Below are 16,474 nucleotides of genomic sequence, written 5' to 3'. Positions count from 1 at the left end.
AACCCGACTCACATATGTCCGAGACAATGCTAAGTAAGTAGGAATCCTCCATAGCCCCAAGATTTGTTAAAATTAAAGGCTCTGAATCTAATGAATACTTCAGTCTTTATCACTTGAGTAATACTCCTGGCAGTGTTAAAATCATCATCACGCAGGGTTGGTTAATTTCCTTAGACATAGCTTAACAAGATGTCTGTTGTATGAAGATACTGTATTTATTATTTGTCAGCTTGACCCTCCCATTAATTATATGGAGAGGTTGCAATATAGATCTCGTCTATGTTGAAACTAAGACCAAGTTACAGAGACAGAGTGAAATTTATTTCCACGCAGATGCATAGCACCTTTCTGGCTTTTCTAATGAGAACCAATTATATTGCACCTTTCCTCATTAGGAACCAGTTCAACGTTCACAGAGCAAGTGAGATCAGAAATTTACGTAAATTAACAAGGCAAATGTACTCGATCGAGTTTAATTACATCCTAAATGAGTAATGCGATCCATTATTATATTGTTTTCATTATTGCATATGCTTGTTACTCAAGATGTGAAGCTAAGCTAGGATGGACAGCAAATGAGGCATGTGGGTCCTACTCCTTGAAGAGCTTTGAAGCGGCTCCTTTGTCCAAGTACCACTTGATCTCCCGTCTTTTTGGTGAGACCAGTTGAATGGGGCAACTTCTCTGGCTTCTCCTCATCATCTTCAAGTGCAGCCCTAATGGCGTTAGCCTTGCCAGTGCCCACCACCACCATGGATATGTTTGACGCAGAATTGATGATGGGTAGGGTGTAAGTGATTCTCTACGGTGGCGGATTTAGGGAGTCGGTGTGGTAGGACACCGATTTCTGATCCTCCTAGAGAAGTCGATGCCCCGGGAACAGAGACGCCATATGGCCATCAGGGCCCATGCCCAAAAGCATCAGCTCATGCCTCAGAAACCCCTCCTCCAACGAACCTATCACGTTGCTCTTCACCAACCGTCTAAGATTGGTCTCCCAAACATCCGCCGCTCCATCTGGCGACAACACGTCGTCGATGGCATATAATTGAGCCCTAGGAATTGGCACCTCCAAAGTCCCAACACCATACATTTCAATTAAATAGCAACAAAATTATCAAATCACATTTTGTCAAAGCTGCACGTAATATTAATATACCTTGGAGATGAATCCGTCGTAAGTGAGCTTGTAGTTACTTTCCAAGTGACTCCTGGGCACAACTCTCTGATCTACCCAAAACACGTGCTACTGGGACCAATCAATGGATTCCACGTATGGAGCTTCAATCAATTTCCTGAAATTCTCACAGAAAATAAAGCTAATTTATGACAATAAAGCCTTGATTAAATGCACTCGTCAAAAGACTAGAAATTCTTATGAACTAAAGTAACCCTCAAGATAATAACATAGGATTAAATGAGCAACCAAATAAGTTTCCCTCATGCTCTGTAAGACCCTGACAATCACGGTCAACAAAATGTTCGTATACATCAGCATTTTGCACCAAAAAGATAAAGAGGACAGAGTGATGACTCGCCAGAGGTACTTGATCAAAAAGCCGCTAGACAAGACGACGTTGAAAGCTCCTCTCTCTTTAATATACTTATTTGAGAGCTGAGTGACATCGTAAGCCAAGGACACGGCAAGATGATCCTTCGTAAACACCTCTACTTTAGTATGCCCCTTCTCCCACTTCAATGACGCCGTCACTGGGTTAGCGAATCCCTTTCGACTCACCCGAGGCAACGAAAACACTTTATTGTGCCTCTCAGGTTGACAAAGAAGCTCCTGATGAGCAAGTTAGGAGGGAAGAAACGACGTCGTCAAGGATAGGGATTTGAGTTATTTTGTGCACATAATAAGCTGCTCTACAGAGTGGAAGTTTAGGGAAATGCCATTGTTTACAAAGTGATCAATTTCAGTCTTATGGAGGCTTTGTTTCATTTGGATATATACTGGCTACTCGTTTTTATTTTAGCTGTTTTGATTCTTATCATCTTACGTGCGTTAGAAGCAAAGCACAAAACTTGGATATTTTTGCCTGTCACGGAAGCAAGAACATTGTATTCAATTTATTTATGTACCGACTTGGCCATCAGTGCTTTAGTTATTAAAACCTGAATAATAAAGACTCAAAGTTTTGATGTTTATTCATCACCCTTTAATAATGTTGAGAGTGGGACATGTACATCTGTCTCTAGATTTGAGCCGAGTCTCTTTAGGATATTTGCTTGCCCAAGCTGCATCTTCCAGGATCAGCACTTGTCCCTGTTAATGTCCGCTTGGACCGAATTTAGTGCGCTGGGCTTGAAATCCCGGCCCAACAGCGAACCAACCTTATGGACTTGAGTGAAACACTACATTTGGGGAACCTAATGACTTGGTCTCATTCACTTTGGCTACCACCCGTCTCGACACTCAGCCAAATCCACCGAGCTTAACTAGTACGAAACACAAACACTAACCCTGTGTCGTTGTGCTTGCCAAGCTCAATTTCTCAGGCTAGTTTGCACTCATTCTTTTTCTCTCCGTCTCCTTAGAGCACCAGTTGTATTAACACACCAGTAATGCAATCAAATGCCGCGCATTGCTTGTAATACTTGTAATTTCTCACATTCACTTTACATTCCAAAGAAATTATGATAAAGGCAAACTCCTAGAGGCATGACTCTTCAACTTGAATTACAAAATTCGAGCTTATAATGTCCGAAAAAAAGAGAAAGGACAAAAAAATCTTTTTACTTTTTTTTCAAGAAGAATTTAGTTTTTCCCCACCGAGCTAAGAAAGGCCACGAGTATTTTTCAAAAATTGAAAAAAGGGCAAGATCATCACCCAATGTGACATCCAATCGGAAAGAGGTGGTAACAGACCAAACGCTACCACCAAATTAAAGGTCCAGAATATCATGTCTTGTGGCATTAATTTACTCATTACGACAGAAGTTGGGAACCCGCCGCTAATTAAATTGAAGAGTACGTGAGGTACTACTACTAAGGTCAGATAGATAAAGAAAATAGTAATTTGCAAAAACAGTCACATTTTTTCCTTTGTACTTTTCTTTTTTATGCAATTCCTCCGTTTGATTTTGTTGCAGCCTTTTTTTGGGTCAAATTTTGCAGCCATTTGATTCTAAGCACTCCACTTTCTATGCACTGATTCTCGATACATTTAAGACTTATTTTGATTTACGTACTGTTGCGTAGAGAGATGATTCTCCGTGCTTTGAATTGGTTGGAAAGTGGAGGCCTAAACAAACAAACAAACAGCTGTTGAAGCATTCAGTGAAGCCCATATCAGTATCAGGGTCGGGTGACAGCATCTTGTCCAACAAAATTGTTCTGGGGGCTATGGAACTTCGTTTTTATAGTAAAACACTGATTTAGAAATTAGTTGACAATCGAGCCTTGACATTTCATTGAACCTCCGACCTCGCACCCACGAGAACAGGCAAGGTTGGAGGTAGAGGACTAAGGGCAGGGTTGGTGTGAAGAAATTCTCAAGTGTAAAGCGAAATTATTTAAGAGGCTTGTTATATTATTATTTATATATTTTCATATTATTTTTTTAGCTTTTTAAACTGCAAAATCAAATATTAAATTTTTATAATCAAGTAATTCTAATTGACATTTCACTTCCAATAGATAATACAGCAAATTCATTTAATATATTTTGCAACATGGTTTATCTTAAATAAGATTTAAATAATATTAATTTTGAAAAACAAAGGTTTGATTAAGATTTAAGGGAGGAGAGTTGAAAACAGAGTGGTGGTAGAGGAAAGACAGTGATTATGGCATGTATTTAGGCGTTACAAGATTAATCAAATTTGAAAATAGGAGTGATAATTGCGATGGAACATGGGGCAATAAAGTTTGATGGGAATATATAATTAACATTAATTCCAAATAAAAAAAATAATAACTGCTTAACAAGACATATAATTAATATTGATGCTCAACAAGAAAGATAATGACCAATTATGTAAGATATGAGTGGTCTAATTTTGAGGCTCAAGGCGACCACCTTATCTGTCTAACATGAGACACGACCCTGGTTAAAAGGATTAAAGCTTTCCAACTTCTTAATTTTTTCTTAATAAAATATAAAAGTTGTATATTTTTTATTCCCTTAAATTAGCATGTTATATGAATCTTGAGATGTTAGATAAAATTTTCATTTCAATTTTATATATATTCATTTAAGTATGTATAGTACATTTATTTCAATATCTTAAAAATATGATTATTATATAATCTATTTATTTTTAATAAGATAATGACACGTTTGCTTTTAAAGTATTTTTGTCATTTGATTTTTCTTTTATTTTATATTTAATGAAAAAAATTATGATAATTATAACTAACAAATTTTATCAAGCATTTCAACAAAAATTTCAAAACACATCGAATACTATGTGCTGGATATTTACCATAAAATTACTTATTTAAAAATCAAAAGGTTATTGTTAAGATGTTCTTCTAACAAAAAGTTACTCTTTTTATAATAACCAAACTATTAAAACTTATAATACGAATGATTTTTATTCTAATATGATTCGACCTTATCAATATAAAGATTTTGTGATAATTGTACATTATTATCGTGTTAATATATTTATTTATTATAATTATCAATTGAAGTAATAGTGCTTGTTAGATTAAACATAACTTTAAACATCCCAATGATGCATTTACATTATTAATATTTTGTTTGGATTCAAAGAAGATGTTAGAAGAAATAGAACTTAGGAAAAAATAAGAAAGAAAATAAGTTTTGCTTTATTTAGTTGAAGAAGAAAAAGTAAGAAAAAAAAAGACATGAAAAAAAAATTAGTTGCAAAATACTCCACATTTTATCCTCAACTTTTCTCGCAACAGGTGGAGAGATTTTGAAAGGAATTTTTTTTCTCCACTGCCAGCCCACCTCTCTTCTTCTTCCCTCTTATATGTTCTCGCAATCCTAAAATTTCTATATTTGTATTTTCCTTATCCTCTCCAGTCTTAGGCATAGGAGATTTTAAAAAGGTTAGACAAACAGAAAAAAATTATAATGCCAAGAAAAACAATATAAGAAATAAACCTTCGGCGTTTCCAACAACAAGTGAACCTTATCGCTTCCAATCTCATGCATCAGAAAATTTTCAACCCCGGCTATATATTGTGAAATCTTTTATTTAATTTTAAAAAGTGCCCACTTTTTATTTTTTATTAACATAATCAAATTAGTAACTGCGAGAGTATATATTTTTACATTATTATATTTAATTTTAAAAAAGTTCCTAGTTTTAATTTGTAAATGTAAAAATAATATATTTTTATTAGGTGATTTGATTTTAAAATATAATAATATGAAAATACATTTCTTAACAACTAATTCGATTGTGCCGATTTTAATATAGTTTTTGTTTTCAATTTATTCTTACAAAGACGTGATATATTTCGACCTTGACATGATGGTGTTGTAGTTTTTATGATATTTGCTCATTTTCTATTTCTTTTTTTTTCCTATTTATTTAAACAGAAGGAACGATAACATTTTTTTTAATTTTTTTCTTCTTTTTTTTTTTTTCCTCTCAACTATTCTTCCTATCTAAACGGAGAGTAAACGCTCATAGAAAATATAAAATTTTTATCAATTTAATGAAATTTATATTGAGAAGAAATTACTAAAAATTTTATTGTGAAAATGATAATTAATGATATTTATGTCATGAAAAATCAATGAGTAAAGATTAAAAAAATGAAGGTTTTGTTGGCCTAATTTTCAATATAGAGATCGGAGCGTGGCAACCCTTAAGTTGTTTAAGGGTGCCATGCGTGCTAGATGAGCATGTCTTCAAAGAAGTAAATTGTAATCAGTGACTGAAATGAATTCCTCAATTCTTTTATTACAATTTTTTTAGAACTCAAGTGACTTATGAAAATGACAGTAGAGGGTGCATTACAAATGAGTGCTTGGCTCAATTGCATTAATTGAAAAGGGTAATATAATGAGGTGCTTCATGAATATGGAGAGACAATCAAGTATGAAAAACTCGCTTAAAGAGTTAAGTTTGTGCAAAGAAAGTAATTAAGTAGTGCTAGGTGAGATTGAAGACAATGCAGGTTGAGATTTGAGTAATTGTGATGAGCAAATTTGGTGTAAATTTGACAAAATATCGAGAGCCTTGACTTATACACTCATTGCCTATTTATAACAAATGGAACTAGCATGTCTTTTTTTAAATTTGAGTTAGCACCAATATGAGCAAATAACTATGCATGCTTATAATTGCTTAGAGGAGTTCCACCATGAGAAGCAGTGAGTGTTGGAGCATCGAGAATTTTGAATAGTAGGTGAAGTGAGTATGATTCTATCAAACATTTCTTTAGACACATCATTTCACTTATTTACGCCAAATTAAATTATAATTGGGTCAAACTTTACCTTTTTTAGTTTAGAATTCAAGATATTTTATAATTAGGCCTGGTGCTCTGATTTTGGTTCAAATAGGTATATATTTATTTTTGTTATATATTTTTAAAATTAAATATAAATATAAACGTTGAAATATTCATATTAATTTATATAGATTTCATTTTTTTTTAAATTACTGGATGCGTTTTGTCATATCAACGGTAATAAAAATTCCAAGAACCATTGAGAAAAGGCTCTTGCACCTCCATGGTTAATCTACTTGTGCAGCCTTGAGGCCGCACCTTTGTCCAAGAACCATTTGAGCTCTCCTTCCGGCGAAATCATCTGAACCGGAAGCTTTGGATCAGTCTCCTCTTTCTCGATCGCCGTGTAAACCGCATCCGCCTTGCCAGCCCCGGTGACAACCATGGCTATGTTGGAAGCTGAGTTAATCACCGGCAACGTCAAAGTTATCCTCTCCAGCGGGGGTTTCGGCGCGTCCTTGACGCACGCCACCCACTTCTCCGTTGGTTCACCGCCGGGTGATTCGGGAACAGAGCACCCACCTGCCCATCAGGCCCCATATCCAGTAACATCACATCAAATTTAGGGCGTTGAGTTCGTGTCGATGATGCTATTACGTTCCCTGCTACCAAACGCCGCAGCGTTGTCTCGTACACGTCTGCTACTCCTTCAGCTGGCAGCGCATCATCAATGGAGTACACATTATAAGGTGGAATCGGCACCTGTCAACACAAGTCTTTCTTTTCATTGTCATGACACGGTATATAAGCTGCAAATTAATTTACCCATTGTATTCAGAGATCTAATAACCAGAGCACATAACATGCCATGGAGATAAATCCGTCATAAGCACGCTTGTAGTTGCTGTCTACGTGAGTCCTGGGCACCACTCTCTCGTCCACCCAAAAAATATGCCACTTGGACCATGGGATTGTGCTGGCATACGGAGGCTCCACCAGTTTCCTGAAATTTTCGAAGAAATTTTTTTGGTCTGGGAAATCGAGAAGACTTGAATTGAACTGAGACATGCATGTAACAGAGCAATTAAGAGACGGACTTGAGGTACTTACGGAGTTGCCGGACAGGACGAGTGTGAAGTAGCCTCTGTCTCGGATGAATTGTTGGGAGAGATCGGCAACGTATTTGGCGAGAGAGACGGCGAGATGCTCCTTCGTGAAGACCTCGACGGTCATGTCCATGGACGCCTTCACAACTATTCCGGGCATGTTTCGCCTGGGGCCCAGTGGAAAGACGCCATTGTTGGAGCTGAGAGGGCGGACAAGGGATCTGTGTCCAATTTGAGGTGAAGAGAGGAAGGCCACGGGTGGAGATTGTGGTTTTGACAACAACCTGGTTTGAGGATTGCACCAGGCCGAGCTGGAGGCCAGGGAGACAGCTGCAGAGGTGGCCATGGTTTCACACTTCACTCTTGCTACGAAAAATTGACGGAAATTATGAGCTATGTCGTGTTGTGTTGTCGGTTGCTTCCTCGTCGCCTCTATTTATATTATTACTCAGATCTCTCTGTTACCGCGAGAAGAAAGGCATGGATCCTTGAGAGGATATTTGAAGCGAATCATTGTGTGTCCGAATAATAAAATGAAGATCCTTTTTTAGCCGACTTGGTTGAAGAATTATAAACGGATACCCGATTCGGGTGTGAAAATTGAAATTCAATTCGGTAATAACAACGTAAATGCTGATAATTTAATTAATTAAGCAGGGTGGTGAGAAATAAAATGTGCCATTGAAATTGAATTTCTGAAGTGAAGAAGAAACTCATGTCGGCAAAGAAGTTAACAAATGAAATCTTCTTTGTTGAAGGGCAAACTAAAGTTGTTATTCGCGCCTGAAAAGCCAAAATATTATTCCTGAGATCTCTACGGTCCAAGGGGCAGGCAGGCAAATGATCCTTTTATGATCAAGGAAATCACCCTCGCTCCCCTTCTGTTCTTTATGGTATTCATTCATTGGGTACGTGGCTCTAAAAATATTATTGTGCCAAAAAGTGAAAGTGGTTTTTTTGAAGAAAAATTCACTTGAAAGAGTGCCAGGAGAATCTTCTTTGGCTGATGGATTGCTAAATGGAAGATAACGGAACTATAGAGATGGGGAGGGGGCCGTCGCTTTGCTAATTAATTCTTTGTGCGCGGTGCTCCCATGTTAACAAATTCTCACAGACTTTTTTACCTTGCGTGGTCTAATGAATGAATTTAATTTCATCTCAGGATCGAAGGGTTGTAAAATTGTAGTTTAGGATATTTGGTTTTTAAATAATCTAAAGTAGCATTTGAATTAATGAATTTTTATTTGGATTAGATTTGAAATATTTTAAATCTCATATTTAAAATTATTTGTTTGAGGAGTTTTAAAAAATTCAAATGAAAAAGATAGATAAGTAGGTTTGAAATGAAAATGAAAAAATTTAAGAAGGATGAGCCTGTTTCTATTTTTTAATAGATAAGAGATGGGAATAAGAGAAAAAAAAAGATTTAAGAGTTATAAAAATATTAATAATAAAAACACGAAGAGAATTTTATGTTTTAAATGACTGAAATTTTAAATCAATGTGGCATGGAGGGAATTTGGAATTAGAAAAGAAATGTAATGAGAGATTCAAATCAAAATTTATAAATTTTAGTGTATTCAAATGAGAGCTTCATTAATCCATACGCAATTTACACTTTAGTCATTTAAAATTTAAGTCACTTCAAACCTTTTGTCTCTTCATAACTCATTTTTTTTATTTCTTGTCAATTGAAAAATGTATATAAACTCATCACTTTTTATTTTTGTTTTTGCTTTGAATCTCAAATCATCTTTTTTTATTTAAAATTTTTAAATTATTTAAATAAAAGTTTTAAATTTACAACTTAAAATGTGAAATTTTAAATTTAAAATTTAAATGCATGTACGTTGAACTGTCAAAATTTGCAACTCACATGAGAAAAGTTGGCCAATAAGCCTAGTTGTAAATATTTCATCTATTTTTCAAAATTATACATTGAGATGTAATAATCTATAATATATTGTTTAGACAAGATCTTTAAATAGTTCACATTCAATTTTGAATTGTTAGATATGAATTATCATATTTCAATATCAAATTTTGAAAAGTAGCAATGAATTATCTAATTAGTTACTAAGCTATGTTGGCTAAATAAGCTTTTTTAAAAAATTTCTATTAAAATTTAAAACATGAGTTTCACATTGTGAAAAAAAAATGCCAAATCTTATATTTAGATTAAAGATTTTAAAATGTAATTTTGTAACTTTCTAACCACAAAATAAAAATTAAATTCATCTGTTGTTGTTGTTGTTGTTATGGGTTGAAGGGCAATTTTACCTTAAAACTTTTTTTCGAAAGACACTAAACATTTTAAACTTTTTTTATGGAGCATTTTTACTTAAGAACTTTTTAAAAGAGTACTTCTGTACCCTGTCGTTAAATCCACTAACTATTGACTATCAAAAGTTGAGTTTGACCAATGGATATGACACTTGGATGAGCTCATTGGTTCTATATGTCTAAGATATGCAATGTTTCTTTCCCTTCACAAGACAACTTTCAAAATGGAGTCCTCAAGGTTAGACAACAACGATCCTGAGCTCAACATCTTAAAATAGAGCTCTAAGGCTCATGTCTCTCGACACAACACTATGTCTAGAAGATTATTCAGACAAGATTTCATGTCTTTACAATCAAACTTCATTGTCTCCAGGCAATGCCATGGATTACGCCCTCCAATCCCTTAGTCATCTTGATTATTCCTTGCAAAGTAAAGGTGCTAAAATGAAGTGATGCTCGATTTTAGAGAGCTTAAAATACCCATTCCTGGGTGGCTCTCTTTCCTTCATTGCTAAAAATGGCTTCTTCCCTGTGGCAAGGGCAACAACCTTTATAGAATATTGCACTCTCACCTCTCCAGCATCGAATAGCCATTATTCTCCTCTACACTGCCTCCCTCAATGGTCACCACCAAAATGCATCCTCAGCAACATCAACCCCATCTTAGACCCAGTCAGAGTTATCCTCTATCATTATTGGCGACAACTAGTAGTTGGGACACATTGAAAGCAGAGGATAGGGAATAGATCCTAGGTATCTTGATTTAAAATCCTTTACGAGAGTGTTTAACAATTCAAATTATAAAACAGGACATTTACTCACCTCACATTGCTAATGTTGGAGTTTTATGCTCAAAGTCACCATTCATGCCAACGACGGCTGCAAGGATTTGGCTAAGCCTCAACGATGACATGATTTTGCATATAATCAACATAAATTCTCTGATCGAAGCCCCATTGCTAGTGGTGCATCCTTTAATCTTGTAGATCACTCCTTGCAAGGAAGAGCAATCCCCAAGAAGGAAACTGGAGGATGATCATTTCAATGATGATCATGATTTACTCTTGATAGAATTGAAGAAAAGCAAAAAAAGATGTAAGGGGACTCTACATATAAGGTTTACAATTAAATGTGGCATTTCTGTTGATCAAACTTAATTTTTAATGATCAACAAATAGTGAAATTAATGGCAAGGCAAAACACACTCCTTTTGAAAAGTTGCTGGACAAAAATATTTCATCAAAAAATTCATGATACCAATGTCTCTGAAAAAAATTATAGAATCAATTTGCCATTTAACTCAATTATTATTGGTTTTAAATAAGTTGTGATGTGATGGGCCCAAAAGCCCAACGGCTACCCGAACCGGCTAATTCCCGTTACCAAACGCGGCGCAATGCAGGGGAAAAAGCCCTAACCTAAAAAGTGGCTTGCGGAAGCAGCTAACCCTCATTCCCGGCCTCAAGCCCTCGACTCAATACAGGACGCCTACGGCGGAAGTTGATAGAGAAGAAGGTATAGAGGAAGTCGAAGAAAATGCAGATCTTCGTGAAAACCTTGACAGGGAAGACCATCACCCTCGAGGTCGAGTCCAGTGACACCATTGATAATGTGAAGGCTAAGATTCAGGACAAAGAAGGTGCGTTTCTTCGTATATCCACTGCAGAGCATGATGATTGTGATTTTCTTTTTTGGTCATGATTTATTCGTTGGTGCCCAGGTATTCCCCCGGACCAGCAAAGATTGATTTTTGCTGGGAAGCAACTGGAGGATGGCCGTACCCTCGCCGATTATAACATTCAGAAAGGTTGGTCTGTTAATTTGGATGCTTTTGTTTTCTCTTCTTTCAATATTCCGATTATTGTTTGGGTTGCCACAAAATAAATTAAGGGCTTTGCTTTGTCAATCTAATTTCACTGGTTACTCTATATTGCAGAGTCCACATTGCACCTTGTTTTGAGACTTCGCGGGGGTATTATCGAGCCATCTTTGATGGCATTGGCCAGGAAATATAATCAGGATAAGATGATATGCCGCAAGTAAGTTCGTACAGCAGAGCTTTTATACTCTTACCGATCTTGTAATTATTTACTCGAGGGTCGGCCAAATTAATTATGGCAGTTTCCAACGTAGTTCTCATGATATGGACTGTGCCACTCTTGTTTATGATGACTTTTCTGGCATAAACCCTTCAATTAGCAAGTGAGCTTACCTAACACATTCACATTCGTACTCTCTGGATATGAAATATACAATGTTGTTTGTATTTGTAATTTTTTTTTTTGAGATCAATGATATATTGCAATTATACATTTTGCTTGTCCCAAGTAAAACTGTGATGAAGTCAGAATTTTAATGTTGGATAGCGCTGGGGGTTTGATTGTTGGAAAATAATTGCGATATAATCAACATTTTTATGAAAAGTGGAACATATAACTTTGAGTCCGATTAAGAGAGATAGAGGAAGGCTTAAGAGAGCACTTTAGAAGTTGTTAACGCGATCTCTTAATTAATAATATTCCTAAAAGCTTGATAAATGATAGAGCACAATGGCGTCTTGCAATCCATGTAGCCGACCCCACCTAGTGGGATAAAGGCTTGTTGTTGTTGTTGTTGTATAATCAACATTTTTATGCACTGCGCTGCTTTTGTATACTCATATTTAACTAGCAGTCATGAGTGTTTGTTTATGTTTGGTTTCCAGTGCTTGTAAAATGTCAGCAGAGGATAATGATCCGATGCTTGTAAGGAGTGTAATTTTACTGACATGGTTATATATATGACATTTTGCTTTGCAGGTGTTATGCTCGTTTGCACCCCCGTGCTGTCAACTGCAGGAAGAAGAAATGTGGACATAGCAACCAGGTATACCATTTTGATTTTATGGTTTGAGGATTTGAGCTGCGTGACATTGTTTATCTTACAAGTGGCTTATTTTTTGTATCATGTCTAATAATGAATATGCTGTTTTCATTCTTTTATTATAGCTGAGGCCTAAGAAGAAGATCAAGTAAACTTTCACGTTTGGAAGAAAGAACCTTGGCTTCCGTGGATTGCTAATCTATTTTGAGATCCAGAAAGCTTGATTTTCTTGTTACAATTGTAGGCTTGATAAACTACATATTATTATAATATTATTATTATTATATGATAGCCGCATGAGCGGTTTCTCTTGGTCTGGTGTTAATTTTTGACATTTTGCTGGAGATGCATTACTATCGTATGGACAATCATGTCTCTGTTTTATGTGACACTATCTATTTGTATTTGATTTTGACGATGTGCATTACGTTGATCTCCTTTTGCCCCTAAGTGTTTTGAAACCCCACGCAAAGTTCTGCCATAGGGAAGGAGCAAAGTCCCAAGTTATGTGCAAAGAACATATAGCTCATCCTTAACGAGACTAGTGCACGCCACACTACTTTTTGTTTGAACCTAGGGATCACGATGATTAAAATAAATAAACAAATTAATAAATGTTCTCATTTTATACGTATCTGGTATGATACACATCCTGTACTTTGGATATGTATAATGCATTTTGCTATTTGTATTACTGTATTTTTTGTCTAAATAATGATACAAATAACATTGATATTTTGGTTGGTTATTATAAAAGTCATTTTATTATTTGTCTAAAACTGAAATGCATGTACATATCTCCTAAAATATTCTCCAACTCGTGTGTTAGAATTTTAAAAATTGTTAACTGTTAATCCTCAGTTTCATTACTTGCCTTCATTGTTCGGGGAAAAAAAAAATCAACGTTGATGGTAATCCAGCCAGTTAACTAACAACTGTTTTTTTTTTTTTGTGGTTTTTAATTACGAAAGGGAGATTCAGGCCATTAACCTAGCCTAGAGATTACAGATCTTTGGGGCGGTGTGTCCCATTCGGTCTTTGATCAAAATACACGGTCAAACAAGTGGAGTCTGAGTCGCTTCTCCAAAGGGTAGCTCGTTAAGAAACATCCGCTCCGCTATTGCTTGATGCCTCTAGGGATACACTGATACACGTGCCTCAGGTGCACTGCCCCTTCTCCAAATGATAAAAATGCAAATAAGAAAGATGACAGCTGTGGGATTTGAACCCACGCCCTTTCGGACCAGAGCCTAAATCTGGCGCCTTAGACCACTCGGCCAAACTGTCAATTGTGTTCGATTGATAGAATCATTTTACTCCTGTTAAGTTGAAATTAACAGTTAGCTTCTTCGTTTCTTTGAGGAAGGTCTTACTCATGAATGGTGTTAAATTAGGATAGAATGGATTTGAGCAAGCAACAGATCAAACTAGGAAATTAAGATCTCTGCTCGCCTATATCGAGCAATATTTCACTTTAATTCTTTTTAAACTTGAGGTATGTTTGCTATCTTCTAAAGATCTCACGCAATCACTCTATAGCCACTTAGTTAGCTCAACTTGAAGTGATAAAACCAGAACAGATGAGGACAAAAGGATGTAGTAGGATGGCACAAAGGTTGAAAGGGAATGCAAGCATGAACAGAGATGAAATGATACACACTTCATTCTTCCAAATCTATGAACAGCTAAATCATACTATCTCAAATCTCAATTCTATCTCTATCATCTCAAGGTCTACAAAACTTCATCTTTGATCATCCTCGCTAATTCAATGTAAGTTTCAGCGCTGTTCTTGGGCCAGAATGCTTTCAAGTGTTGGCAGCGGAAGACCCAACCAATGATTGGCTAATCCTTCTTCAAGGGACTATGACAACTAAGCTTTTGTGGAGTGCGGATCAATTCTTCAATTCCAGAAATCTAACCACTGAGAACTGCTGCAAGACTGATCCAAGAGACCACTTGGATCAACATTATACCATTTTTCAATCGATGCCAATTCTCTTATATCATAATTCTTGGCATCCTCTGACCTTTCATTTGAGAAATTTGGCTTTGCTTCAGACATCCAGTTGCTTTGTCCGCTGCCTGAAGCACCATCCTCTGTGCTGTTCTCCATGCCAACCTTGTTTTCCCTTTTACAATCACCATTACATGTCTCCGATAAATCTCTTAGCTTTTGCACCTGTTGTCAAACACACACACACACACACACGTGACATAATCATATATGGCGTTGGAAATTGTACAGGTACTCCAACTAAAAGACACAAATTAATTACCTCAGCTTGCAAGGATTCCTTCTCTTTCTTTATGGACTCAAACAGAGATGATAAATTGTCATACTCATCTCTGAGTTTCCTGTATTCTTGCTCTATCCGTTTTGATTTCCATCTGGCTCTTCTGTTTTGGAACCATATGGCAACCTGGCGTGGCTGCAACCCAAGATCTCTTGCTAGTTGCATCTTCTTTCTTGGCTCAAGCTTTGACTCTGATTCAAATATGCATTCAAGTGATCGGATTTGTTCATCACTAAACCTCCTCCCATTTTCTATCTTGTTCTTCTTTCTCGGAATCTCAGGTGGCTTTGAGCCGGTGAAGCTTCCAATGTTATGTTCCTCTGATGCTTGAGTATACTCACCACTCGTCATCATTAGAAAATCAGCGGTAGCTGAGAAGGGAATAATTTGAAATTCTATGGACCAAGTAGGAATTTGATGAAAGATTTAAAAGTCTGATGAAGAGCATAGGCTGCAGAATACATAGTTGGTGATTTCTATTAAGTTGCGGGAACTTGTAATTAAAGGGTCATATTGGCCAGTGAATTTAGGTGACGTGTGGCTCTTGCTTTCTAGTGCTCTGTAGAAACAACTATCTTTGCTTTTCTTCCTGTAGATTTCCTAGAGGGCCAACACTCTTTTATTTGAACAAGGAACTGCCCACTTGTCACTCAAAGAAGCACACGTGTTTCTTTCTTTTCTTTTCTTTTCTTTTTTTAAAGATAAATGGAAAATATCTGCGCCTTCCTGAGAAGAAGGAATTTATATCAGTAATCTTTCGAGGTGTTTTTTCTTGGCGTTTGATATTTTTAACGTTCGTCGTTTAACATTCCCTAGTTCTCAACTTCTACACATTCACGATAAGTTACTTGAGGCTTCATATTATTGTCTCGGAAGCTAGTGGTTTTGTTTTGTTTTGTTTTTTTTTTTTTTTGGGGGGGGGGGGGGGAAGCTGTATGGGGGATTGAAAGGAATAATCGTTATAGCCATTCAGAACATGAATTGCTCCGTAACTGCCAAAGACTGACCGTGACTGGTATAAGATATCACGTTGCCTGAATGAAAGTTTCAGCTGAATTTGGGATTATTATTATTTTTTTTAACCTTTTTAGCATGGAAGAAACCGATGTTTATGCCAAGGAGAGATCTTTCTTCTCTTTTGCTGTTGGAATCTGCTGACGAGAAATTCTCATCCCTTGTCAGGTTCACGGGTAGCTTTCTCAAGTCTGGATCGCTAATGCTTTCCTCGATTTAGTCAAACGTATCATGCACGGCTTAGTAACAAAGCGAAGACTTCTATCATAAAGATGGAAAATAAGTTCATACATATCAGTTTCCTGACTTCAGATTCAATGCAATAATTTGTTTTTAAATTAATGGGACAGCGTTCCCCGGTTGAAAACTAGAGTGTTTCCATTTCAAGTGCAATCGGTAATCAACTTTATTAGGTGGAAGTGAAGCCACAGGAGTGGTGCCAGCGAGATGATGTCAAAAATATAGCAGAAATTGAGCCATGTTGTTACTGTGGTAAACTCGGCAGGCCTGTATTTTGGGAAGCCGATAAG

The 16,474-nt window shown here is 36.3% G+C and overlaps 2 protein-coding genes, 1 non-coding gene and 2 pseudogenes across 3 annotated transcripts; 1 reads left to right on the top strand and 4 right to left on the bottom strand.

The window, feature by feature from the left end:
- Positions 1-327: 327 nt before the first annotated feature.
- LOC129294536 (probable 6-phosphogluconolactonase 4, chloroplastic) lies at positions 328-3,321 on the bottom strand (annotated as a pseudogene).
- A 3,268-nt stretch (positions 3,322-6,589) lies between these two features.
- LOC129294535 (probable 6-phosphogluconolactonase 4, chloroplastic) lies at positions 6,590-7,835 on the bottom strand (annotated as a pseudogene).
- Positions 7,836-11,202: 3,367 nt separating this feature from the next.
- On the top strand, positions 11,203-13,060 carry LOC129294695 (ubiquitin-60S ribosomal protein L40). Its single transcript, XM_054933155.1, has 5 exons — positions 11,203-11,410; positions 11,492-11,578; positions 11,708-11,810; positions 12,570-12,636; positions 12,759-13,060. Exons 1-5 carry the CDS (start codon positions 11,308-11,310, stop codon positions 12,783-12,785), a joined length of 387 nt encoding a protein of 128 aa, XP_054789130.1. The 5' UTR covers positions 11,203-11,307; the 3' UTR covers positions 12,786-13,060.
- A 780-nt stretch (positions 13,061-13,840) lies between these two features.
- On the bottom strand, positions 13,841-13,920 carry TRNAL-UAG (transfer RNA leucine (anticodon UAG)). The gene has a single exon. It is a non-coding gene; the product is annotated as a tRNA-Leu (tRNA).
- Positions 13,921-14,249: 329 nt separating this feature from the next.
- Positions 14,250-15,484, bottom strand: LOC129294681 (homeobox-leucine zipper protein ATHB-12-like). Its single transcript, XM_054933136.1, has 2 exons — positions 14,913-15,484; positions 14,250-14,815 (listed from the first exon to the last, which is right to left on the bottom strand). The coding sequence occupies exons 1-2, from the start codon at positions 15,282-15,284 to the stop codon at positions 14,537-14,539; spliced, it is 651 nt and encodes a 216-aa protein (XP_054789111.1). The 5' UTR covers positions 15,285-15,484; the 3' UTR covers positions 14,250-14,536.
- Positions 15,485-16,474: the final 990 nt, after the last annotated feature.

This window comes from Prosopis cineraria, unplaced genomic scaffold (genome assembly GCF_029017545.1).
Source record: "Prosopis cineraria cultivar Desert tree isolate PC_DT_omini unplaced genomic scaffold, ASM2901754v1 PC15, whole genome shotgun sequence".
Classification (NCBI taxonomy): domain Eukaryota; kingdom Viridiplantae; phylum Streptophyta; class Magnoliopsida; order Fabales; family Fabaceae; genus Prosopis; species Prosopis cineraria.
The sequence above is the reverse complement of the archived record's forward strand: the minus strand, read 5'-3'. Positions and strand labels throughout refer to the sequence as shown.